This window comes from Crinia signifera, chromosome 6, assembly GCF_055691185.1.
Source record: "Crinia signifera chromosome 6, ASM5569118v1, whole genome shotgun sequence".
Taxonomy (NCBI): Eukaryota; Metazoa; Chordata; class Amphibia; order Anura; family Myobatrachidae; genus Crinia; species Crinia signifera.
The window spans coordinates 224,674,884-224,702,168 of record NC_139222.1 but is presented as its reverse complement, the minus strand read 5'-3'; the positions used below and the strand labels follow the sequence as shown (position 1 = coordinate 224,702,168).

Sequence of the window (27,285 nt, the reverse complement as noted above, 5' to 3'; positions counted from 1 at the left end):
CTCTGTGCCCAGCAGGATGAGCTCCTGCTGCATCATAACTTGATCACTGTGTGTTGTACTGCATTCATTATTGGAATTACAGTATGTTCTTTTCTGTACGATACATGTATCAACACCAATATAAGCTGTATAAATGGGTTTTACAATACCTTTATATTTCAATTCTAGAATAACAAATAAGGCGTTTTCATGTTAAAAAAAAAACCACAGTGGTTAAAACAACAAAGAAACAAGGCGAAAATGGCATTGGCAACTGAAGTGCTTTTCTAATGAAGCCATTGCTGTCTCAGTAAGATTATAGGGACATCTCATACTATAGCGTATAGGTTTCAGAAAATGAATCACTGCTTATCTCTGTACCTGGGTTTGAATATATGCATCAATAATATAGATACAAGTAAAACATTAAACAGTGTGTCAATGTTTAAAACAGAATGTGTCAAAATAATAGAAAGTATTGAAGAAATGGGACTTTTCTGTGGCTCGCTCCTGTGGGGTCTTTCTCGAAACTCATCTCTGACATAAATCTGGAGCTATGGAGGCAGAAGGGTATTCAATTCTTAAAGGACCTATATAGATCAGGAGTATGAGATACCAAAGTCTGATTTCTATAAATATATCCAAAGGAAACATTGGATGGATTCTTCCCAAAAAACCCAGTGGCGCTGAAGAGTATACCAGAACAATTTTTAATCACCTCAACACCATGGGGAAAAAAGGAGGAATGTAACTAATATATAAAGAAAACCGAGAAATAAAAATCTCGGTAAAAATTAAATGGGAAAAAAAGGTGAGGATGATTTGGACTTCCCCCATGGATAGGGTAGGATGGGCACAGACATTTGAAACGACTTTCAAAACTTAAAATTTTCCAAATAAATAGAGAGACACACATTAGAATCTTCTATCATATGTACTGGACTCCGATACAGATACACAGAGCTTGGCCGAACTTGACTGACATATGTTGGAGATGCAGGGAAGAGGTGGGAGATATCATCCATATGTTTTGGTCATGTCAAAAACTAAGGCCCTTCTGGGACAAAGTGGAAGGTTTGACATATTAGGTCTGCGGAAACAAAGTCAAGATCACCCCGCAGTTGACTCTGCTCCACCTATCTCAGCCCAACTAGCACAATCCTCATCTCTCTGTGATGTCTTTCTTATATAAAATGAAATAAAGATTATATATAAAAAATAATAATATAAAGAAGAAAGTATAAAAGAAAATTTATTGTAAAAAAAGGGGGGGGGGCACACGTGGACAGGTACAATGCCACCAATACCCTGTTCAGACATAACCCTGGATATTTGATGGGGTATGCTGAGTCACCCTGGGTATTGATTATTCCTGAAAGCATAAGACCCAAGTTAAAAGCCAGGCCCACAACCCTGCAATCAACCAGGGCAATTCCTGGAACTTGCAATCCAGTCAAGCCTGCTCAGGGCTGTTACAGATGATCTCCTCAGCGGCAGAGCTCAGAAATGGCAGGGCAGACATAGCTTATATATGAAAGGGGTTGACTCAGGAAAAACCTGGGTCTGTGGTGTAGTGTGTAAGTGGATCTCTGAGCTGGAACCAAAGTTGCACAGGGTTGAAAAACCCAGGTTTGAGACACTTATTTGATGAGGCATATATCTAAAAGGGGCATATAAATAGAATATATGTGAAACACTAAAGACAGGGTGTGGGATGACTGGTCAACAGTCAGTATAGCAACATCAAATTCCAACACCAACAGGGGCTACCCTCCCTCATTGTAGTCCATGACCCCCATAGAGGGAGAACAGAACCTGCAAGGGGCTTTTTTGCACACACCCCTCGGTCGGAGTACTGACTGTTGGGATCCCAACTGTCGCCCACTCATACCACACCTCTAAAGATATCAAAACCAAGTGCTGGCCAGCATAGAGTGAAATGTCTCACAGAGCTGCATATTTCAACAGCTTATCTGGTCATGTTAGACAGAGCCGATTAGAAACTGGTGCACACGTGAGTTATGTGGAAGAAAACTAAAACAGGAACAAAACAGGTGTCGACTGCAATGTGACAACGTAAATGATCATTAGGCAACCGCATTATTTGACCAGGTCAGCCAAGTTCCTAATTTGTCCATTTCACCTCCACTCATGGTACATAGGCAAATAGAGACAATACCCATCTGCTAAATTCTAGAGCCAAGCTACAGGTCTCACCAAGCACAGGAACTAAATGAAGCAAAGTAGAGTGTGCTCATCATATTTACCTGCATAAAAACTGCACAATTTACGGTTACATAATTAAATTTCAAATAAAAAAACACCGGCAGCAATGCTATAAGACAATTCACAATTCAGGCTGAAGGATAATAACAAAGTGAATGGGAAAGGCACTTGTTAGGCTGGCTGTCATTACAATGCTGTAAGAATAATAGAGTTTACATTGAGGGAAAAACGCAGAGAAAAAATATCCGGGTATTTAAACAAGCAGTGAGAACAGTTCCAGTTCTCAGGGTATGTGAGGAATGATGATCAAAGCTTAATGTCAGCACTCGCACAGCCGCACCAGATGTGGACATATACAGAGGTTAGCTGTACACAAGGGCAAGAGAGCACACCATAAATATTAAGTAAAAGGACTGGAGGGGGGCATCTAATTCCACCGCAAATCCAGATGCTGACATCACTAAGGCCACTTGGAAGCAGGCCACAAGAAACATACATGAGAGTTTCTAATCTATCAGGTTTAACATTACAATGTAATATAAATGAACCTTGTTAATGGCACCTGCTGTAATTTTTATATCAAAATCATTGACAATAACTGGGTAAAAGAATTTGTGCAAAATATTTGAAAAGGGCACTAATGCTTTTACACACATATTTGGAACAAATACAGCCATGGCTCCAGTTACATGGCTCCTCTAGTGAGGCACAGAACGGTCTTCAAACTATGTTTGACAAAGTGTGTCTGCGGGTCATGGATGGTTCCCAGATTACAAACTCTTCTCAATCTACATAGCATCATCTAACATAGAGAAATCGTGACCTAGAGCATGGGTCTTCAAACTGTGGCCCTCCAGATGTTGTGCCTTGCCACAGTTTTAACACTCCCTTATAGCAAAACTGTGGCAAGGCATGCTGGGATTTGTAGTTTCACAACATCTGGAGGGCCGCAGTTTGAAGACCCATGACCTAGAGTTACAGTGTCTACACAAATGTAGTACTGTTCTTATAGTATCCATATAGTATACTTATATTATCCAATGTAGCACCCTGCACCTGTCACAACATGTGCAATTCAATTCTCTTGCCTGTGGTCACTCTCTGCTCTGGTGCTTCTAGCTCTCTTTAATATCACAACTGAGATACAGACCAGATTGTAACAGAAGCAGCAGAAAAGAGAGCAACACTGCAGGCAGGAATGAGGAACAGCACCTGGCAGGGTGCTAAAATAAATAATGCGTTATAGTATAAGATGGAAACTTTGTTGGGGTGGGAATACTCAGCAAAGTTTCCATCTTTGCTGACGACACAAAATTGAGCAGATTAATTAGATCAACCAAGGATGTTTCCGCGTATCAGAATGATCTTAATAAATTAATAAATGAGGTTCAATGTGGAAAAATGCAAGGTTATGCACATGGGGAGACATAACCAATGTGCTAGTTATAACCTAAGCGGGGAGGCATTGGGTTATTCAGAACTTGAAAAGGATTTAGGAGTCCAAATAGATAACAAATTGGGGTGTAGTGCTCAATGTCATATAAAACGGCGAGAGATTCTGAGCGCTATGGGTTAGTGTGTGTGTGCTGTGTGCAAATGGCTGCCCTCTAGGAGGGGGTTGCCGCCCCCAAAAAACAAGAGTTTATAAAGAAAAAAAGAGAGATACCAGTAGGCGCCTCTTGCACACAAGTATAAAATTTATTGAATAAACATATCATGCGAACATTATTAGTACTGTACAAATTAATCAACACAAGATATACACAAGAAATAAATGTAATAAATAAATGAAATATGGTACTAATGAGACAGATTAATACCAATATATTTAACTTGAATTAAGATACAAATAATAAAAATAAAGAAAAATAAATCAAAATAAAAATAAAAATAAATAAATAAAAATAAAAATAAAAATAAAAGTAAAAAAGGGGAAAAGAGGGGGAAAAAAATAGAAAAAAAGAAATTTTTTAAATATTTTTTTGCGCAGTTTTTCCTCTTCCTTTTTTCTATTTTTTTCCCCCTCTTTTCCCCTTTTTTACTTTTATTTTTATTTTTATTTTTATTTATTTATTTTTATTTTTATTTTGATTTATTTTTCTTTATTTTTATTATTTGTATCTTAATTCAAGTTAAATATATTGGTATTAATCTGTCTCATTAGTACCATATTTCATTTATTTATTACATTTATTTCTTGTGTATATCTTGTGTTGATTAATTTGTACAGTACTAATAATGTTCGCATGATATGTTTATTCAATAAATTTTATACTTGTGTGCAAGAGGCGCCTACTGGTATCTCTCTTTTTTTCTCAATGTCATATAGCAACAAACTAGGCAAACAGAATACTAGCATGTATAAAAAGGGGCATGGAAACTAGCGGCTCAAAAGTAATTATGCCGCTGTACAAGGCATTGGTTAGACCACATCTTGAGTATGGAGTACAATTCTGGGCCCGCACATAGAACTGGAAAAAATCCAAAGAAGAGCAACAAAGCTAATGAAGGGAATGGAGAATTTAAGCTACGAGGACAGATTGTACAAATTGAGATTATTTAAGCTAGAAAAGAGACGTTAAAGGGGGGACATGCTTAACATGTACAAATATAAAACAAAGGTTAAGCTAATAAACCAAGGTTGAACTAGATGGACGCAAGTCTTTTTTCAACCTTAACTATGTAACTATAACCACAAGCTCTGGAAATATAAAAGGCATAATTTAATCTGTTGCCTTTTTAATTCAGGTGAACAGTCTTAGTGAAACAGATGATGGAACAGCCATGGGTGAAAGAAGATCCGGCAAAATGCTCTCTGTCCCTGCACCATCATTCGCTTCGCTAAGATAGCCATGACACTACCAGCTCTTTATAGAGAGCAATATTCCATTCTCAGCTTTCACATGGCTTTTTTGTGCAAATTCAGCAAATCTTTAAGAATAATATATTAATCTTACTTTGTGAATAGGGTGGCTGACTTACCATCAGTTTGGTAGTTTAGTGCAACTAATTGTATGCCATGAAGCCAGAATATAAGAGGATGCGGATTTGACGAGTCAATGCGTGTAGCGGCCGGATATGTCCTTAACAACTGATAGGAAGTGTGCTGGATCAGCTGCTGCGAGTACCTTCTGCACAAACGCTTGGCAGCATTTTCATTCAGCGACGAGATGTGATAGCATCTTGGTGTTCGTATAATGGCACTTAGCAAAGTGCTGGGGTTGAAAGGAGGTGAACACGGCTCTTCCCAGCTCTGCCGTGTGTCAGCCGGGCCTGCAGGCAGAATGTAGTGTCATAAAATGCACAACAGGTACGTGATTTAATAATAATAATAACGTATACAGACACCTGAAGTCATTTATGCAACTGAATAAGATAATAAAAAGTCATATTATGTGTGATGGAATACAGCCGTAGTGCAGTTATTATATTAGAAGAGAACATACAGCCATTACCTTTTCCAGATGTTTTGGCCAGTGCTGTTGGTTCCCCAGGGCTTGTTCTACCAGGATTGTTGCCAAAAATGGACTTCCTGCTTTTTCTTTCCTTTCCTCTGCCAGATCCACATGGGTTTAACGTTGAAAGGCCTGTTCCCATAAAATTAAGACTAATGAACCACATAAGCAGACCAAAAGGGCACGACATTTTCCGTGGCCTTTCTAGAGTACGTTTTATGGAAATTAACCAGCTTGCCCTGCACTACATGACATCACTAATCTCCCATCTATATCGTCTAAAGGCAGTCTACATCTCTTGCAGACAAACCTTTTCTTTAGACAAAATACAGTGAATGACGGGCTAATGTTAGGATAAATATGATGTAGCATACTGTACATAGTTCAAAGGAGGCGGTAATAAAATGCAAGGAGGCATTGGCAAAATAATTGCACAGTAGTGACCTTGTAATACAATAAAAACACTGCAACTAATATAAATCTGTCACAAAAAAGTGCTACCATGAATCAAGGTAGAATTTTTTCGTAACTGCTGGATATATTGCCTTACCACAAACAAATATCTTTTTATATACTGTAGATAATGTAGCTTATGGTCTTCCTCACCGTGATTTCTATGTATTCTCATTGTGGTTTACAAATGTGGTGGATTCTGCTCTAAACCTATAAGAACCAGTCACAGAGGATAGTAACAAAAGTAGATACTTGATGCACTATTTAATCTATTAGATGTTCAAGATAGACATGCTCAATTGTCTGTTCACTGCCATGGCACACGTGAGCAGTAATATGCTATAAGGGGAATGTAATAGCTTCTGTTTTAAAGCAGCAACCATTCACATGGCAAAACTAACCAGATTTTGCTTTGTGAATGATTGCGGCTTTAAATAAAATGAGAGAGCTTGCACAAAGTCTGGCACTTCCTGCTTCTTGCAGGCTATTACATTCCCCCCATGGTTTGTGACTGACAGGATGAGATGTAATTTAACGGATTTTGTGCAAAATACTTGATGTTTGCACTTTCTATTTCATTTGAGAAATTGCTGCCATCCCAGAACTTCAGAGAGCCTAAGCAGATGTTGTGACCTTTTCGATATACTGTACTGTTGTTTTTCTACTTAACTGATCTGTGAATCAAATGCAATGTTTGAATTTATACATGTCATAGAGATCCTCTCAATTACTTAACTTTATCATACCAGTGTTTAAGAGGTAGCCAACTTATTTTATTACCCCACCTCTTTTTTATAACATGAACTATCACAATATAGTGCTTGTACAGTATTTGACACTAGTATAGTATACTGTGATTTGTATTTTATGGCATCCTGGGGACTGGACAATGTTTAGGTAGACGGTCAAAAGGATGACATGACAATATTTCAACTTTTTAACTTGACAATATTTTTGTTCTACCATCCATCCAGACATTAGAGAGGATGTGGTACTCACATCCATTTTAATTCATCTTTGAATAAACGTTCATTTCTAAAGTGTCGTTACAATCAGTTGAACAGATATAGAACAATTCCTAGTGTGCACCATGACATCTCTGCCATTTTTCTTCTCTACTAGTTTTTATGAATAGCAAAAAATGATATTTTATGATAGGCAGAGTGCTTCTGACCCGAGTGTTTCTTTTATTCCTCATTTTCCTAACTAGCTACAATTGTTCTCTTTGGGTGCATTTCAACTATGTGATATCTGCATTATATATCTACTAATGTGTGACACCGTGGACAGTCCTATAATTCTTATCGTTATACCAAGGAGCATTAGTGATCATTTACTCGCCCTTCCCCAGGGTCATTAATGTTTTTCACCTACCTTTTTATTTCTTACAATGCTAAAAATAAAAAAAAATCTAATATCCTAATGGATTTTTTAGTTGAACAAAGCATTGCTGTTCAGCTGTACTGAAAAAGAGCAGACAGACCTGATTTTCCCTGTGCAGTAATCGGCTTGGCAAACATTGTAAAATTTACTCTAATGTCTTCGAAAATGTTAAATTTGACATATTTTCTTTTCCCGGAATAAATGGTTTTCTACATCCACAGTACTTTTTATGATTGACATCATGTGGAATTCAAATGAACTGCAGTAAGGTGATCAACCCAAAATGTAATTTAAACCACTGACTCATAAGCTGGGCAAACGTGTTGTGATATCACTGTCAATACTGCACAACTGAGCCGAGATTTTAAAGTAAACATATCAGCATTTTGAAAATGATCACTAAGGACCAGATACAGCAGTGGTGGCCAACCCGTGAGATACAGGAAAATGATCACTAAGGACCAGATACAGGAAAATGATCACTAAGGACCAGATACAGGAAAATGATCACTAAGGACCAGATACAGGAAAATGATCACTAAGGACCAGATACAGGAAAATGATCACTAAGGACCATATACAAAAAAAGGTGGTTAGTATCTGGTTGCTTGAACTGTAAAGGCTGGGACTCATCCAATTTGGCCACCTACATATGTGGCCAAACGGCGTAATGATGCAGCCTCTCAACACTCAATTTGACCAGCAGTGTAGTAGGTAAATCTCTACAGTGTAAACACAACGTTGTTGTACATTTACACACATACACTAGGAAGCCCTCTCAAAGCAAAAGCTTTAAAAGCTAGTCTGCTACCTTCTGTGTTTATGCATGTGTGAGAAAAACATGTAGTTACACTCTCTGCCAGTAGATGGCAGTGTTTCCGAGACTCACGGACAATAGACATATATATATATATATATATATATACAAGCATTTAGAGAGCCAGCAACATCCTTGCAAAAAGGTATAAATCTTTAATATGAAAAAATGGCATAAGTGCAATCAGTGAAAAAAGGTCATTACAGCAAAGTCCCCTCCAGGCAGAGCATCTGAACGCGTTCAGATGCTCTGCCTGGAGGGGACTTTGCTTCATTTAGCATCATGCCTGTGCTGCATTTTTGGACAATGCTAAGTACTCGTTCCTTCCTTTTAAATTGTATGTAATGACCTTTTTTCACTGATTGCACTTATGCCATTTTTTCATATTAAAGATTTATACCTTTTTGCAAGGATGTTGCTGGCTCTCTAAATGCTTGTATGCATTATATACATATATTAGCCATGGCACTCCGTTTTTAAACATTGTTAGTGCGTGCAGTACAAGTCCCATGGTTTCTATATATATATATATATATATATATATAGATAGATAGATCAGTGATGGCTAACCTTGACACTCCAGCTGTTGAAGAACTACACATCCCAGCATGCCCTGCTTCAGTTTTACTATTTGTCCATGCTAAAACTGATGCAGGGCATGATGGGATGTGTAGTTCAACAACAACTGGAGTGTCAAGGTTAACCATCACTGATATAGATGATGATGAGCTATATATATATAAATCCTCCTCACCTTTTTGAGAAGAAGTACCGCCAGTGACCAGTAGAGGCCACTCGACAGACCAAATTACTCCTTAACAGAAAGAGAAACCAAAATGATTGGTTTCAAACTTCCTGGATATACTGTAGACAGAGGGAGCTGTGAAGACAGAGATTGGAGGTAGGAGCAGATAGGGACTAAGCCGTCATGTTTATGGGCTTTTAACTAGTTACACTGCACTTGTTGGCTACAGACAGTGGATACGGACATTCTGTGGGCTTAACCAGTTGTTGGTTGTGCGAACTATCACTTCTGTAGGGCCCAGTCAGCACACGGATGACCTACTACTACTGCTTAAGGGCCCCATACATCAGCAATTAATTGTGACAATTTTCAGATATGGAGATGATTGCCACAATTAATTTTAGATGTGTGGGCTCCCCCTTTTGGCAATCCCAATCAAAATCGGCAATCGATTGCTTAATTAGATTTTTAAACATGCTTAATAATCTGGTATTATCTGCAGATCTTTTTTATATGTGTGGGCATTCCCAATTCGTCTTCTTCATCTATTTACATTATGAACAGCTGAAATGACGATCGATTGGGCAATTTCCACATATGAAGATGCAATCTTTAGATGGAAAAATCTGCCGATCACTGAAATAAATCTGTAATGTGTGGGCAAAGTCAGATAGATTGTAAAATCCATTTATCTGGCCAAAAAATCCCTGGATCTGGAAATCCATAAATTGTAATTGCTGATGTATGGGGCCCATTATTCGTTATTCTGCAGCTGTCAAGATCAGCTCAGCCCTCCAAGTGGTTGGGCAGCAATTCTTTTTATTTTTAAAAATATAAATAAAGGTTGACTAATAGATTAGATCAGTGGTTCCCAAACTGTGTGCCGCGGCACCCTGGGGTGCCCTGGGACACTTGCAGGGGAGCCTCGGGTTGGTTGTCCAGGACCAATTCAAATTATTTATGATCAATTATTTCTGGACAAAACCAGTGCTGGTGGCTGCCAATCATAATATGTGTACAGTCAGAAGCAAATCCTGCCCTTTACCACATAACTGACCCTAAGAAGCACATATAAACACAATCTACTTCATTTGATATATATTTTTTGGGGCCTAGGGGTGCCTTGGAAACATTCTGATACTCTAGGGTGCCGTGATTAGAAAAAGATTGGGAACCCCTGGATTAGATTAATTCCACAGAACACAATTTCTATGCAAAGGGCCATAGCAGAAATCAATTCATGTGTAATAGGTTGTAGCTATTGTGCATGCATGTGCAAACTGATTAAAAAATGTTATATGCAAAAATGCACAAATCAAGAATTAGAAATAGTACTTCACTAAAAGAAGCAACAATGTATTTAGGATATTTAAATGCTGCTTCCTTTTATACAAAACTAATAATAATGCAATTTAAAAACAGTATTGTTTAAAATCAATTCTTTGCCGTTATTTGTAACAAATTAGATGTAATTTACTAACTTGTGAATGAGTGGAATATGGGGGTGATTCAAACTTTGATTGGACTGGGCCGAATTCCAATGGGGGGGTCAAACTTGCCAAGCCGTTCGCTCCAGAGGGGGCGGGCAGGGCCGCACACTGGGCCTGGGCAGGGAAACACCCGTCGTTATATATGGGCGCCCCCACAAAAATGCTGGGCATTTCCCTGGGCATGCAGGTGGGTCAATGCCTGCTCTGGCCAGGCGGTAGAAGTCACATGACATCAGCGCCCACCCCCTTTTCCGGCCATCTGAAATAAATGTAATTTTCACTGACTTTTATTTCCGAAATGGGATAGAAATCATTTGAGGATCGGCAACCATCAAATGATTTTTCTTCCCTTGCGAGAGAATGTGTTCTCAGACACACCCCCTTGTATGTTGCCGAGGAGATGCTGGCAGCAGGAGGGGGCGTTCATCAGCACTTACGCGCTCGCTAGGCAGCAAGTGTATGCTGCCAAGTGAGCCGGTATGAATTAAGCCCTGTGTGACCATTTGTTTGAGACTCACCAGTAATAACGGTAAAATGATATCAGCAAACTGCTGCAGGTCTCGGACACTGATTTATTCATTTTTTTTTTCAAAATTGAAAACTGAATGAATATACAAAATGAGTACATGCATATTCAATTATTCATTTGAAATTCGGCATACATATTGTTTACAAGGGTTATTTTCATATTTAAAAATCTATCGGTACATTTGTACAGTATATAAAAATATGGAAAATGTATATATGAAAATAGATTTCATGTTGTTATACTAACTGTATGTCACTGTTTCCCAAACTTTGTTACTGAGAAATCCCCCCCCCAAAAAAAAATATTGTAAAAAATAATGAATACAATAATACATCGACAATTGTGCTTCCTGGGTTTTGGGGCAGTACTGACGGGGTAAGGGTTAGCATTACTGCCTCCCAGAACCGAGGTCATGGGTTTGATTCGATAAATGTGTGGAGCTATATTCTCCCAGTGCTTGTGCGGGTTTGTCTCTGGATGTTCCTGCTCCCTCCCATAACCGGAATAAACTGTGGTATATTTATTGGCTCCTTAAAAACTTGAACCCTAATGTGTACATGTGTTAAAGTTAAACTACATGGCCCAAGTGATTCTTAGCTGCCTGTCAAAATTCTGTTTCAGCTATGAGGTGGTGGACAGTGCCGGGCTTCTGTTTGTCACATGATTTATGATTGTCAGCCACGATCACTATAGCATTAACCATAAATAACTTGATTTGATACTGTACCCCCAACTTGTGTCAGCCCCATTGCACCCAGTTTGGAAACCACTGGTATATGTGGCTATCCGCTGTGTATATTTACAATGTTACGAGGACATTCCGTTTCCTTTGTTGACTTTCTCTGGTGTAGTCTTACAGCAGTGTATTTACTCAGCGTGCTAATAAAACATGCTCTTACCTAAATGTGAATCTAATCTAAACTAATCTTCCAGCATCTTAGATACTTCAAAAGAATATGAGATATTTATTGAATTGGCCTACCGCCGGACATACCACAATCTGCAGACAACGTTCAGAATACTGCCAGGGGACGACAAGACGGATTATTCAACTTACCGGGAAATTTTACAGCTTGGCAGTAGATGATAAGGTCTGACAGCTCAGGGGCGATCTGCCTACTTTCTTTCTTGTTTTGAGGAAGATAAAACTCTTCGTCCAATTCCATGTCATAGACCTACACACACGATAAACATACCTATGTCTGGTGTCAGGTGATAACTCGTTCATTAGATAAGTAGACTGGCAGGATCACCCTTCATTGTAATAGCCCAATTTTGATATGTGGGTGTATAGACTACTTTTACTCAAATGGTTTAAAAATACATTTTCTGATCATTTTTAACCCCAATATATTCAGAGAGAGAGAGAGAGAGAGAGAGAGAAGACTTAGAACAAATAATACCTTTCCTTTGTTGCTTATAATGCTCCCATCCGTCTTCTTGACCCTCTTAGGAGCCTCCTCATTATATTCAAATTGCAGTTTTTCGTTGCATGGCTTACTTTCAGGACGGTCATCCAGAATATTGTCTGTAATGAAATCAATCTGCAGGTGAGAACAGCAACAGCGATGGGCTTTCCTCGTCACTACACTGCAGTTATAATTAGTGAGCTGGCTGTAAAAGGAAAGATACCCATCTCAGTAGCTGTACAATGGGCACAACTGGTAAACATGCAACGTACTAGGATATATTATATCTTTCAGACAGACTTGGCATTTACAATACTGGTTAGTTATTACACCCCACGCCATCAATGGGTAGACTTACCTGCAGGGGGATCACTAACCTTGGTGACACTAAGTGCAGATAAAATATCCCATTCTAAAAGAAAGGATGTGGTCTCACTAGGTAGGGGTATAGCCGCATGGCCAAACTCCTCCCAGTTTCATTACTCCAGAGGTCCTGGAGATGCTGGGCTGCCCCCAGACTGTCTATCTGCAGTGCAGGCCCCTACGCAGCTACAGGAACCATTTTTCTGCATGTAATGGTACAGTGCAGCACTGACTGCTGTCACTGAGGAGACAGAGTTTTAGTGCCACCACTTGGTGTGGCCCGCATCCCTCCAACGACACCACTGCTTACCTGCAACTCAACTGTCAGAGTAGAGTTGACTACAGATGGATGGAGGCATAGGCATGATTAAATATAATATTGGGGTGAAATGGTGTAATGGGTGTAGCTGGGACAACCAGGGCATCAATAACTTGGACTACATAACCTAGTACGCCACATACCACAACAAGTAACACATGGGGTTGGCATGCTTTATACACAGTGATCAGGAAACCAGCGCACCAGCCAATGGGCCAGGTGTACTAAGCTGCAGAAAGTGATAACGTGGACAGTGATAAACAACCAGGCAATCAACCCCTAACTGTCATTTTTTACCTAGTTTCTAAATGGCTTATTGGCTAGATGTTTATCACTCTTCACTTTATCACTTTTTGGAACTTGGTGCATCTGTCCCAATATAGTCATAAACTGCAACACATGGGGTAGGCATGCTTTACACAGTGATCAGAAAACTGGCTCACCAGCCAACAGGTGAACAATATAATATGATCACTACAGAGCTGTGCAACAAAGGATAAAAACAGGCACCAACACCATCAAATTAAGTATGAAATGACTGAAGCTCTGTAGCAATATATATGCACATACACACAGAGCAGAGGGTTTGATTGATGTGGCATGATCACTTTGTTAATTAACAGGAGATGAATGGTATAAATCCATGCAGTTAGAACATCCAGTCAAATGGCTTTTACCTTCCTGGCTGTTAGGCGCAGGGGAAGCATTAAGGACATCAGCTACAGGAAAAGAGTCAAACAAGCAATCAGAGAAGGAAATGGTGAAAAAGACAGGCAACACCACTCATTATAATCCGTAATTGTCAGAAGAAAAAAAAAAAAAAAAAGAATAAGCACATTTTAAGAATGGACAAAGAAAACCCTACAGCAGGGAAATGTATTACGGACAGTGGTACATGCACAGATAATTAGTAATTAGTATTGGAACATGAGCTGACTGAGCTGAACATCAGTGTACATCTGACACTCACCTCCCTTATAAACATATTGTACATTTTAAATGATAATAATAACTTCTGCCTTCAAGATGTTATTTTGTGTTAGCGGCACTCCATTTAGGCAACAGATATGGATTTATTCTGAATGGGAAGCAAAACAAGTAACTTTGTACCTTCAACAAACCACGTCAGTGTAGGCGTACATCTATAGAGGATTCAGTGCCTCTGAAGGGCCCACATCACACACCCTGCACCCATTCAAAATACTTACCCCTCCATCAGCAACATAATGAAAATCGCAAGACCCATTGTGTACATGCGCAGAAAGAGTCTTGCGTCTGCATACAAATATGAATCAGGCCCATAGTAGCAAATTACCTGACACATGGGACACATTATGAGGGAACACTATATTGATGCAGATGTACGAGGGTGGAGCAATAAGTACCTGTGTTAACAATGAAGACGAAAATTTTTCAAAAATTCTTTTATTTCTTTTTCAACATTATCTCCTTTGACGGCAATACACTTTTCCCAACATCCCTGCCATTTCTTTAAAAAATATGATTTATCAAACTCGCGTAGGCTTCTGTCTCGAAAATGACCTCGTCGTTTGAGCATAATTTTTTCCCCGCGAGCCACATTTTCAGGTTAAGGAACAGAAAGAAGTCGCAGGGAGTGAAGTCGGGCGAGTATGGTGAATGCGGCAACAATTCATAGCACAGTTCATGCAATCTGGACGCAACTATTCCGGATGAGGGAGCCGGTGCATTGTCATGGTGGAAAAAAAAAAACTAACCCATGAATCAATCTGAAATTTGGTATGGAGTTGTTTGAAAGATGGTAGTACACGACAGTAATACCAGCTTTTCTCTGCAACGCCACCTGTCTTCAAACACAGGCACTTAGTGATCCACCCTCGTACAATAGTCGTGCATGAAATTGTTCAGTGTAAGCTAGCATCATAGCTTAATCGCTCCCTGTTGTTATTTATTTGAATAAGATGCACATTTTAAGTGAGAAAGATAAGGCCTGGCACCCAGGTGGGGTACTTGGTTCTACTGATGTGTCCACAAAGTATATGGACACATCTGTAGATGTAAAAACGTAGGCGATGTCCGTGCATAAGGTCTGTAACGGCATGTTCATAAGTACATTGCAAGACAAGGAGAAGCTGGAGATTGAGAGCATACAATGTCAACTTAATAAATTCAATATTTGCTGTATATATGTCGACACAGAGAGTTAGTAACCGCACTTGGAAATGACCATGCTGACATAATGAAGACTACTGATAAAACTCTTACAGACAGAACAGCTTTGGGTGAAGATCCGCTTCATGTCAGTTGGCACAAAATAAATTCTTATCATAAAGATATTTCTCACCATCTGAAAGAGATTCATAGTCGTAGTCATAGTCATCTTCATCATCATCTTCTTCCTCGTTGTTGGCGCTGGTGTTCATCACCTGTGTACCGTTGCTGGCTTGTGCTTGCATGTGGGCAAGCTGATGAGCCTACAATCAATGTGACAATGGATGATGCGTTATGCATGAAAAAGAGAAAACCGTAATTCAACTAGCCAAAGATACTGTGGTGGATGGGACTCCTGATGGCCGTGACTATAGAATCTTAAATGCAATTACATGGCCTGTTTCTTAATATGAATAATGCAGACAAAGCTGTTATACAAATTAAATGAAGATCAACTTCCCCTCCATCCATCAACGACTGGCTACGCCGATTAGACCTGTACATGGGCAGCACGGTGTACATTATTGCCTCACAGCATTGAGGTCATGGGTTCGATTCCCAGCATGGCACAAACTGTGCAGAGTTTGTATATTCTCCCCGTACTTGCAGGGGTTTCCTCCGGGCACTCCGGTTAAAGACTGTCAAAATGACTGCTTCTGCAATTTACTTTCACTTTGAGCTGTGACAGATTCTTCTTTCACTGTAAACTGTGACAATTTTTAGCCCACAAACTCTCCATCCTACCCCCAGTCCCTATCTGCTCCTACCTCCAATCTCTGTCTTAACAGCTCCCTCTCTCCATATCTAGCAAGATAGAAACAGATCAGTGTCCCTGCAAAAATTGCTTTTCATTTTCTAACTTTGGCACACAAAGCAGTCATTTGGTCTGTTGAGTGGCCTCTAGTGGTCACTGCCGGTACTTCACCGCACAAGGTGACGAGTAGTTAACCTTTACTATATATATATATGACTATTTTTAAACTGTTGGACTTGTGTAATTAAATAAACTATATATTTTTTAAAAATAACCATAAACTAAACATTTGTCTACTATGCAATTCTCTAAAAAGTAAACACTACACCCATATAAAGTCAATAAAGACTAAATGTTATGCCAACCCAGCGCTAAGATCTAACAGTACATCATGAAGAATGAGAGTTCCACTCTGTACGGGCATAAATTAATCTACATCATTACCATATATCATTACAATATATACATGTGGAACGCTTCTCGGAACATACATTTCAGCTGAAATTCTAACTATGTCCACGTAGAGTAAGCAACATAAATATTACTGCAAATGTTTTCAATATCTAACTGACGATAATATTTACATATATATGAAGAAACTGGTAACCTTTAAATTTACTTTTTAACGGTGGATATCAAATAAACAACCAGAATAATGAGAAATCATTGAGCTCCATAGAAGAATTCTGAAAGAATGTCTCCTTTCCCTGGTTCACACAGCTAAAATGTTCGTAAGGAGTTTTAATATCGGTTCCTCATGTAAATAAAGTTTCTTGATGAGAAAAGCCTAAATTACACTTTTTTTAATGCATCTGACAAGCACTTTCCTGATGTCAATGCATTCATTGACACAACGTAAACTTTACAGTAAATGGTACAAATAGTTTATGTTACAAACAGTAAATGAATCCGTGAACAAATGTAAAATGGTCTAATACAGTTCTGATCATCAGGAAATTGTTGGGCTGCAGTTGACAGTAAGATATTGGAAACCAATGACAAAACAATATGGGCCCAAATCACAGGGAATACATACTGTCAGCTACTCTGTTAAGGAGAAAGGCAACAATTATGGACAAACTAATGATCAAACTAAATGCACATCATTATACTGTGCAAATTCCAAAGCACAATGTATTAACTCTGAGTGCCAAAATAATTCGTCAAAATAGGTGTAAAAATTGGCAAGCAAACACTTGTATTTCATCATAATTACCTGTAATGTTTACCTTGTTTAGGAAATCTAATCTTTTTTTGACACTTTTTTTATTTGAATTTATATAACAAATGTGAGCAATGCTGGCATTTTTAGCTGATATTTTGCACATCGCTCACAGAGATGTTAGCACTGAAAAGGGAAATACCAATAACTCCAGTAGTGGCGGAAGTAGCGGCTGGTAGGCCCAGGTGCAAGCATATGCCTTGGGCCCCCACTAAAGAAAACAAACGTTAGTACGTTATTGCAATGAGTGCCCATGGCTGTGCTCACCTAATAGCGTCTTCCCCATATGACCCCCAACAATGTGCCCCAAATGTCCCCAGTCTCTCACTAACCCTCCGCAGCAACAATGAGAGAATAATGAGAGATTGGAGAGTAGGAATAGTGGGAGACGGGAGAGAGGAGGAACAGTGAGAGATGGGAGAAGAGGAATAGTGGGAGACGGGAGAGAGGAGGAACAGTGAGAGATGGGAGAGAGGAGAAATAGTGGGAGACGGGAGAGGCAAAATAGTGAGAGAAGTGAGAGGAGGAATAGGGAATAGTGGGAGAGAGGAGGAATAATGAGAGATTAGAGAGTAGGAATAGTGGTAGACGGGAGAGAGAAGGAACAGTGAGAGATGGGAGAAGAGGAATAGTGGGAGACGGGAGAGAGGAGGAACAGTGAGAGATGGGAGAGAGGATAAATAGTGGGAGGCGGGAGAGGCAAAATAGCAAGAAATGGGAGAGGAGGAATAGCGGGAGATGGGAGAGGAGAAGAGAGGAGGAACAGTGGGAAATGGGAGAGAGGAGGAATAGTGGGAGACGGGAATGCAGGAGAGAGGGGGCCTGCTTTGTGTCCTAGACCTATTGACTCCTGCACTTGCTGCTCTCTCACATTAAGCGCAAACAGTGCAAATTCCCACATACACACACACCTCACCCCACCCCTTTTACACACAGCACCCCCCACCACTGCTTTTAGACACAGTGCCCCTCCCCCCGCTTTTAAACACAGTTCACCCACCACCACTGCTTTTACACAGTGCACCCCCCAGCTTTTACACAGAGTGCACCCCCCTGTTTTACACAGAGTGCACCCCCCTGTTTTACACAGAGTGCACCCCCTACTGCTTTTACACACAGTGCACCTCCCCTGCTTTTACACAGAGTGAGACCCCTATTTTACACAGAGTGCACCCCCTCCTGCTTTTACACACAGTGCCCCCCCACCCTGCTTATACACCGGGTGCCCCCCTGCTTTTACACACAGTGCACCCCCATATTTTACACACAGTTAACCTGCCCTGCTTTTACACACAGTGCACCCCCTACACCTGACATTTTTACCTCGCACACAGCGTGTCAGCGGCGGCTGGGTCTTCCATCCCAGAGGCACAGCGGCAGCAGTCTACCTACAGCAGCGGCCAGCCGGGTCTTCTCCATAGGGGCACAGCTTGTCACAGTGGCAGCAGCTGCTGGGTCTTACACCTTAGCGGTGGCGGGCTGCAGCGCTTGGGTGCTGAGGCCACGCCCACCGCTGAGTACCGTCCTCTCCCGTGGCCGCTCCTGAGTCCTGCTACACTCAGCGGTGGACCAAGATTATCTGGCCGCAGGCTGCGCTCTGTGAGAGGAGTCAAATCAAGATCCGCCCCCATCGCAGGTGAACTTGCAAATGCACTGTTTGGTGTGTCCGCAATTCCAGGGGATTGGATGAGCTTCGCGGTGCACCGCTTGTGGGCCCTTTCCTTGCCGCGGGCCCCGGTGAAATGCCCCGGCTGCACCGCCGGTAGTTCCGCCCCTGAACTCCAGTTCTACTATAACATAACATATAAGCTACTCTTTTTTTTTAAGCACTAAGGAGTCTATGCAAAGCTTTGGAGAGTGGAAAATGACTGTTAGGTGTTGGTTTTTTTTTTATCTCTGTCCACTTTATCTCTCTCTGGGGTATATTTACTATGATGGGAGTTATATTTCAGATGGGATGTTGCTATTGGCACTCAAAGAGTAAATACTATGTGTTTTGGAAAATAAACCCCTCTGAGGCTTAAGCTGGCCATACACCAACAGATTTATTGTCATTTATTGATCTGGCTGGTTGGAACAAAAACCTGGCAATATCTGACTGACAGTTTCTGGCATTTCCAAGCAAATGGTCAACTGTCATTTGGTCTCATCCATAACCGGGGTTTTGTTCCAACCAGCCAGATCGGACAATAAATCTCTAGATGTATGGCGAGCTTTAGCCCTAGATCCCCTAAGGAGCTGATGTACTAAGCATTGGAAACTACCAACCAATCAGCTACTAATTGTCATTTTTCAAACACAGCCTGTAAACAGACAGTTAAGAACTGATTTGTCTGTGTTTTATTGCTCTCCACTAAATGTTTCATATGACTCCTGCATTCACACTTTACATCAAGCATCATTATCACGGTTACAGTTTAGCTTTAAACAGCCAAGCATTGTCGCGATACGGCCGGGGTTGCGATAATCCACAGCCGTTCTCGGTAAAACGGGCCCAACTGCATTTTAAAGTCGGGCCCATTCTGTCGGTTAGCCTCTTTAATACTGTCAGGAAAGACAGCATTGAATAGGAGCCAGCCGCTATTTACCCTGTCGGAAATAATGGCGGGGATTAAAAATCCCCTTAAATCTCTCTGAACATTTTAAATCTGCCCCATTGGCTTTATCAAGGTGCAATGTTACTAGCTCTTTCTAACTTCAATCCCCCGAATCAGACCTATTGCGAATAAGTCAACCATATATTGTGTGAACCATGAATATTTCCCAATGGCTCAAGATATTTCAAAGGCATACATGGGCCAAAATAAAACAGGCAATAAAAACATTAGGCGCCACCTGTTCAAAACAGAATGACAGATTTATGAGGGGCAATTAATACGGGATTCCGAACATCCTGGCAGTCATAATCCCAGGGCCGTTTTTGTTTGATCCGACAGTAACTCAACAGTCAGAATTCAATGTTTTGGGTTTCGAGTGTCAGAAAGTCCGTGGATCAGCGAAAACAGACACGGTTGGTCGAAAAACAGCCTTGAATTCCACAATCCGCGGCCGTCGTTATTAAATACCCCCCTTACAGTCTCAGATGATCACCTAAATCATGGTTTTCCAAGCTCGCTCTTCAAGGCACCAACACAGCCAGGCTATATATATGGTTGTGCACCTATGGAATATTCAAACTTACTGAGTTACTAATGAATTGTCTGTGTGTAAGCAGGATATCTTTGAAACCTTGACTGTTGTAGGTGCTTTGAGGACGGAGTTTAGGTCATAAGCTGAAGCTATAGAAAGTGCTCCTTCAGATAAAGGAATCCATTCATTATAACTCTTGAATGGTGTAGGTTAAGTTTAATTACAACACGGGGGAATAACAACAATAACAAAACGTGCTATGTGACATCTGTGGACTTATCAGTGTGTAATGAAGCATGAAGTTATCCTTAGCCAGAAGCCGTATGTCAGACACTGACCTTCTGTTTCAAGATGTCCACAGGGGTCTGATGCGCTTTCAGTTTTTTGTTCTTTAACAAGACTTTTTTCCTTAGCTGCCATGGGGAAGGAAGCATCGGATCGTCCGAGAAATCACTCTCAAACAGGAACTTTGTAACCAACTTGTCCCCAAAGACATTCTAAAACAGGACAGCATCATATTCAGATGAAATCCACATAGTTTATATAATGCAAACAATAATAGAAAAGGTAAAAGGTTGCTTTTACCTTGAAAATGTCAGCCATCTTCCGTTGCTGGGGCAAAGAGCAGTGATTCTCTATAGATATTACGATCGGCATTTCAGAGTTGATGAATGCATTGCGGTCAATAGCTTCTATGACATCCTGTAAAATGAAAAATCGAAAAACAAAAACATCAACAAATTCAATTCAAAGTCTGGCACCCCAATCATTATGTTTCATGAAATCACTACGCAAAAACCTAGCCATTATAATAATGATGCATAGCTGCTAAAACATTGCATGCAACAATGTATGTTATTACCCAGGCTCATCCCAGCCAAGCCTGCCCAGCTGGAAAGCAATCTAGCAGATTGCTTCTGCAGCCAGTGTGACTCGCAGGCCCCAGTGCGATGTGCACGGGATTGCGCATCGCATCGGACTTGCTGTCAATCACATGCAGTTTGTGCACTTTTCATGCAACTGATCATCCCCCCCCCCCCCACCCCCACAATTGCATGAAAAGTGCCCATATTGCATGATAATCGCCCTACTGTAAGGGGGCCTTAAAGCTGCCAGGTCCGGTGAAGCTCTGCTAATGTCAGGCTTCTTTGTTTAGGATGGACCAGGAGACTCTGCAGATTTGATACGGAAGTACTTGTATAAAGGTGTGTGAATGAGGGAAGAACGTGTACGGGATAAAAGCTGCAGCAGCTACATTGTAGCACTTTAGATAACACATAGTTGTATAAGTGTTGCAAAGCAAATTAATGAGCACAGTGAAAAGATGGAACAAAGATGCGTTTCCAGCAAAAACAATGCAAAAAAGATGCAGAAGTCCCAGCAGAGTGTCACGGGAGCTGAAGCTTAGAGAAGGTCTGCTTTATAGCAGAAAATATGTATGAGGACACATCTGTATTGTCTATACCAGTGCTTAGAGTTACAGCACTATATACCAAGTACAGTAGAAGAACTACCTTCAATGTAATGGGTGCGGAAATGAAGGGTGCCTACTAATGCTGAATCTCCCTTTCCTATTCTGAGGCCTTTGCTCCCCTTTCCGCTACACCCCGACATCTAAAACTTCCAAAATGCCAATCCCTTGCCTGAGCTTGTGTGGGTATGGCACGTGCACAGATTAGCCCCAATAGGGCCTTTACTGCATATGCACCAGAGCATGCTGGGAAGAGAGCTGAGCCACAGCACAGTAGACAGAAGTGATGTTGCCAGACTCATCCCCAAATATCTCTATGGCAGTGGTTCTCAACCTCGGTCCTCAGGAGACCCCCCCCCCCCCCCCAACAGTACACGTTTTCCAGGTCACCCGGCTGGTGCACAGATTTTTCACTTACACAGATCACAGGTGGAGCTAATTATTTCACCTGCTGGGGGGTCCTGAGGACCGAGATTGAGAGACACTGCTCTATGGGGTCTGGCAATGCACACTCTGCCCTGCTCAGTTAAAGTTGGCAGCTGCCCCACTTTCCTCCCCTCCACTGTTTCTCAGGTAGTCAGGCCAATCAATTCCAATGCAACTGGTGTGTGCAGTAACTGTCAATGAAGTTATTTATGGGCAGCATTTGCAGCTAACAAGTGCTATTTGCCTGACAACCACAACAGCATATAAATAATGACTACAGAGTTGTAGGATGAATGATTACTGACCTTAAAGGGGATTTTAGTGGTGAGTGTGTGCCCATGATATATAATCGGCATGCCATCATCTCCATCCCAGCAGTCCAATTCAACACTTCTGCAGCCTTGTAAAAGAACCTAGAAAAATACATTTGAACCTTAATTTAAATAGCTTAGGAACACTTTATTTTGTTTGCACAGAAAACGTGTTTTATTACAGAAATAGATCAAGATCTAAAGTGTTTCTGATGCCCTCAATGCAGCCGGTAAGTCCTGCGGGAGACTGGCAATTTACATTAGCCGGTCATGCTGCAAGTTAATGAACCAGCAAGGATGGTGTGAATGTGTGAGAAGGATAAGAGAGGAATATTGGCTGCATTCACAGATGAACGTACTGTAGCAGGTGAGGAATGGTTTAAAGGTTTAGGAAAGGAAGACATTATCCAAGGAGCCTTGGCAGAGTGGCTGGGGGAGTATTGGCCATTAAGGGAAGTGTGGTTGAGAGTGGGATGGGATAATATGATCAGAATAAGAGGAAACCGTTTTATACCGGAGAAACGCGTCAAGACCCCCGGTGATCCATTTGACGATTGTGGGACACTTTGCGCATATGTAGGATAACATTACAGCCAGTTCACCTGCCACCCAGGGTTACGCCATATTTGTTTGGCTATTTCTCTGCTCCCAGCTCGAGTGTGTACAAGCGACAGCGGTGCTGCCGTCTGGAAGCTGATTGAAAGCGGTCCTTGTCCCTGTGCAATTTCTTCAGACACCCCTCCACACACAGCACTCACAAGCTGTGTGGACGCTTCAGGTCCTGGAGCTCGACAGCGGGGTAAGAACCTGAAAAACTGCCGCAGTGTGGTCCCCTATAACCCCTGGAGATTGGAAATTTCCCTCCAGAGACAGAGGGTTTCAACAATTGGTGAGCACATATTCTACTCCAGCAATTATTTGGCCACAGTGCCGTGACATTAACCTGGATAAAATTTCTGTCGACATGGAGTGTTGACATCAACATCAACTCCCATTTGTTTTGAAGTACTGATAATAACATCAACCACCTGGTACTGCTGGCTACTTATTATACTGGGACTCTGTATATCCATGCTTTTCTAAATCATATGCAATTGGAAATTCCAACCCCCAGATATGTGCATATTGATAGTATTGCAATTTATGGATGTAACTACTGTTGGAATTAATAATGCATGAATTTGCATAAGTGTCCCACAGATGTCATTGTGATAACCTTCTATTCAGAAATTTATCGTTTTTTTATATTGTATTACTGTATTAATACATTTATTGATTTTTATGACAATTGCGCTCCTTTTCTTATTAAATAATACTTGTGCTAAGAACGTCACAATCGTACGGTGCAGCAAACAAGAAAAGGTTCAGCATGGAGGACATAGGACCTTATTCTGGTTTACTCGCAAGTCTGTGAATTTCACAGCCTTGTGAGTCTCCACACCCTGTGGTGACTCAGATCTTTGAGTGCCTTGTGCAGGAAGCAGGCGGGCAGCTGACATCCACTGACGTCAGCTGCCCGCCCCTTGCAGCTGCGGCATTTTCATGGGAATGCCCAGGAAACGCTGGGCGTTCCAATGGGCAAATCACCGGACTTCTGTGTGCAAACGCCATGGCCGCTCACGCACAGCGGCTGCACATGCGCATAAATAACTATGCGCAGTCGCCAGAAATCCATCCCTCGTGCGAACACGTAGGGGACTGATTAAATCAAAATCACCCCATAGTCACACAATGGGGCTGGGGTGAAGTATCAGTAGGAGGTTCGGTGGACGAGAATCGGAAATTTCCAGAAAGAAACGCAAACACGAAATATGATCCATTGTAATGACATGTAATTATGCAGTGCTAGCTACAGTCCACAAAACACTTATTCTCAAAATGTTGTAACTTGCAGCTGATATCATTTTCTATAAAACTTGATATAAAATTTTTATTATAAAGTTAAAAAATCCAATTAAAAGTCCCTTTTAAAAGTCAATGTGAAACTTAAAAGTCAGGTTGATTGGTGGCACAATAGGGCATAGAGGGTGAAGATAAATTAGTCAAATATAGTCACGATTACAATAATTTGGCTGGAAAACATAGTCATATGATGAACCAGACAACAGAGTTGATACTTTTCTAAAGCCCCATACACACTAGGTGATTTTTTAACAGATCTTGCTCAGAAGGGCGCTTCCGATAGCTTTAAAAAAGTGTGAATGCTCAATGGGGCCGATTCAGACCTGATCACTGCTGAGCGAGTGTTCAGGGACAAGTGAATAGATAGAAGACGCCCACTCTAGTGAAATCTTGCCTGGTGAACGGATTTGCATGCTGTGCGAATATATGTGTATGGATAGCGAAGAAATCGCAGCTGAGTAAAAATGTCCAAATGCCATCGCAAACCGCTCGCCATCGAATGTTTTTTCCACTGGGAGTCAGTCATCGCAAGCTAGGAGTAGCCCTGGACTTACTCAGCAACTGCTATGAATACAGAGATATCCAGCCTGGAGCTGACATCACACAACCACCTCTAAACTGCTTGGGCACACCTGCGTTTCCACACACATGCCTACGTTTTTCTTAACACTCCCACTAAACGGCTGTTTTCCACCCCTAGATGCCTAATTCCTGTCAATCACCTTGCAAATGGCTAGGGAAGGAAAAAAGTAGGTGGATTCCTTTGCTAATTCGCTCAGCAGCGATCAGGTTATAATTACCAACAATATCATCGACATTGCACACTCCCGCGAATCAGTAATGCCACTCATTGGCGATACATGCAGGTCAATCTTAGCTACGATACGTAGCCAACAACCTGCATGTTGAGTGTGTATGCATCTAGTTTGATCAGCAGCACCACCGATATAGTGAACTATATTGGTGGTGTCTAGTCATCTAGTATGTCCTAACTGTGGCCCTCCAGCTGTTGTGAAATTACACACCCCAGCATGCCTTGCCATAGTTATAGCATTCCCTAATAGCAAAACTGTGGCAAGGCATGATGGGACTTGTAGTTTCACAACAGCTGGAGGGCCATTGTTTGGCCATGCCTGATCTAGTGTGTACGGGACTTCCAAGAAAAAACTTGTACTAGAATTCATAGGCCTCAAGCAAATCACATTTGAATAAATGACTGTGTCCAAAGCAATGATTAGAATTATTTGTTTATGTTTAATTATCAGACCTGACTGTAGAGTTCCACGGAAGACTCTCCTTTCAGCTGGTGACCAGTAAGGTAGGTATTGTGAGACGATTCAATGAAATAATATGACAGAGGAAAGTGCAGTTCTTCAACGTTTATCTGAGATTCATCATTTCTTGATGCAAAGTTGTCTTTATCCATCAGATACCTAAAAATATGTAAAATATCAACAAATGAAAGAATACAAAATGTGGATAAAATATAGAGAGCGCGATAAAACACAGTGATGATCACTACCTTGCAAAGCCTTCAAACGACATCAGTCCTTGTTGGCGCATGCTGATGCTTGGCTCAAATTTCTTTAAACATAAAGACAAAAAAAATAGTATATACAGTAAATGATAATATAAATGATAAAGCTTCACAAGCAATTATGGACATATACCTAGAATATCTCTGAATAAACGCTTTGCTGACCCTTACAGTAATACATAGCATTAGAAGGAAAAAGACATGCGATATTGGCCCTTATTCAGATCTGATCACAGCACAAATTGGTTCTCAAAATGGGTAAAACCATGTGCACTGCAGGTGGGGCAGATGTATCATGTGCAGAGAGCGTTACATTTGGGTGGGGTGTGTTGAAACTGAAATATAAATTGCAGTGTAAAAATAATGCAGCCAGTATTTACCCTGTACAGAAACAAAATAACTCCCACAAATCTAACTCTCTCTATACATGTTACATCTGCCCCACCTGCAGTGCACATGGTTTTGCATATTTTGAGAACAAATTTGTACTGCGATCAGACCTGAATAAGGGCCATTGCTATAACGCGCATATAGATACTAAACTTTTCTGTGTTGCTCTAACTAGTACGACACACACTTGAATTCAGAGAGTACTAAACCTCTAACCTGTATAATGGTAAGGACTTCATCATAAGTGTAGTGTTCTCCTTGGCAATTGACCAAGAAGTCGTTGAACTGCTGTATTCCCATTCCAAATATACCAAGGGAGGTGCTCTCCACTCCAGTGCCGTTGGTTACAATGCTGGCAGCAGCAATAGCATCCGAAATTTGTCTCTGGTTTTCTGACAACTGTTGTCTGCTACGAATGAACAGACCCAAATCGGACACGTTCCTGGTCAATAAATCTAGAACATGAATAAAAATACCTTTAGACTTTCCCCCTGTACTATAAGTTAGTACACATAGCATATTGCACATGCCCACATATTTGACACATCAATAGAGAAACATACTGGTAGAGATATTTTAGTTGTAAGTTGTAGTATATACTGTAATATTAAACAATTCCTCAGTCAAAAAATGTTTCAATTACATATATTGTTAAACTTATCAGGTACAACAGTGCTCATAGCATACCTCCATACTAGAGTGGCCAATCCCGGGATTGGTGAGATTTGGCCCTAAAATTGCCGGGCATTTGAATCATGGGATTGAAAAGTCCAGTCCCAGTGTTA

At 40.9% G+C, this 27,285-nt stretch overlaps 1 protein-coding gene across 10 annotated transcripts in view; it reads right to left on the bottom strand.

Moving 5' to 3' along the window:
• Positions 1 to 27,285, bottom strand: part of PLCE1 (phospholipase C epsilon 1) — a 280,982-nt gene that overhangs the window by 27,206 nt on the left and 226,491 nt on the right. For 8 of the 10 annotated variants that reach the window (XM_083149001.1, XM_083148999.1, XM_083149004.1 and 5 more), the window contains exons 14-25: positions 26,717 to 26,955; positions 26,096 to 26,157; positions 25,841 to 26,006; positions 22,666 to 22,773; positions 21,049 to 21,165; positions 20,802 to 20,960; positions 15,492 to 15,621; positions 13,846 to 13,887; positions 12,481 to 12,605; positions 12,135 to 12,252; positions 5,661 to 5,792; positions 5,188 to 5,478 (exon numbers count right to left, since the gene is read on the bottom strand). In XM_083149001.1, the coding sequence (XP_083005127.1) occupies positions 5,188 to 5,478; positions 5,661 to 5,792; positions 12,135 to 12,252; positions 12,481 to 12,605; positions 13,846 to 13,887; positions 15,492 to 15,621; positions 20,802 to 20,960; positions 21,049 to 21,165; positions 22,666 to 22,773; positions 25,841 to 26,006; positions 26,096 to 26,157; positions 26,717 to 26,955 (1,689 nt within the window). The remainder of the gene's footprint in view (positions 1 to 5,187; positions 5,479 to 5,660; positions 5,793 to 12,134; positions 12,253 to 12,480; positions 12,606 to 13,845; positions 13,888 to 15,491; positions 15,622 to 20,801; positions 20,961 to 21,048; positions 21,166 to 22,665; positions 22,774 to 25,840; positions 26,007 to 26,095; positions 26,158 to 26,716; positions 26,956 to 27,285) is intronic. The other 2 variants (XM_083149008.1, XM_083149009.1) reach the window with 1 other exon arrangement.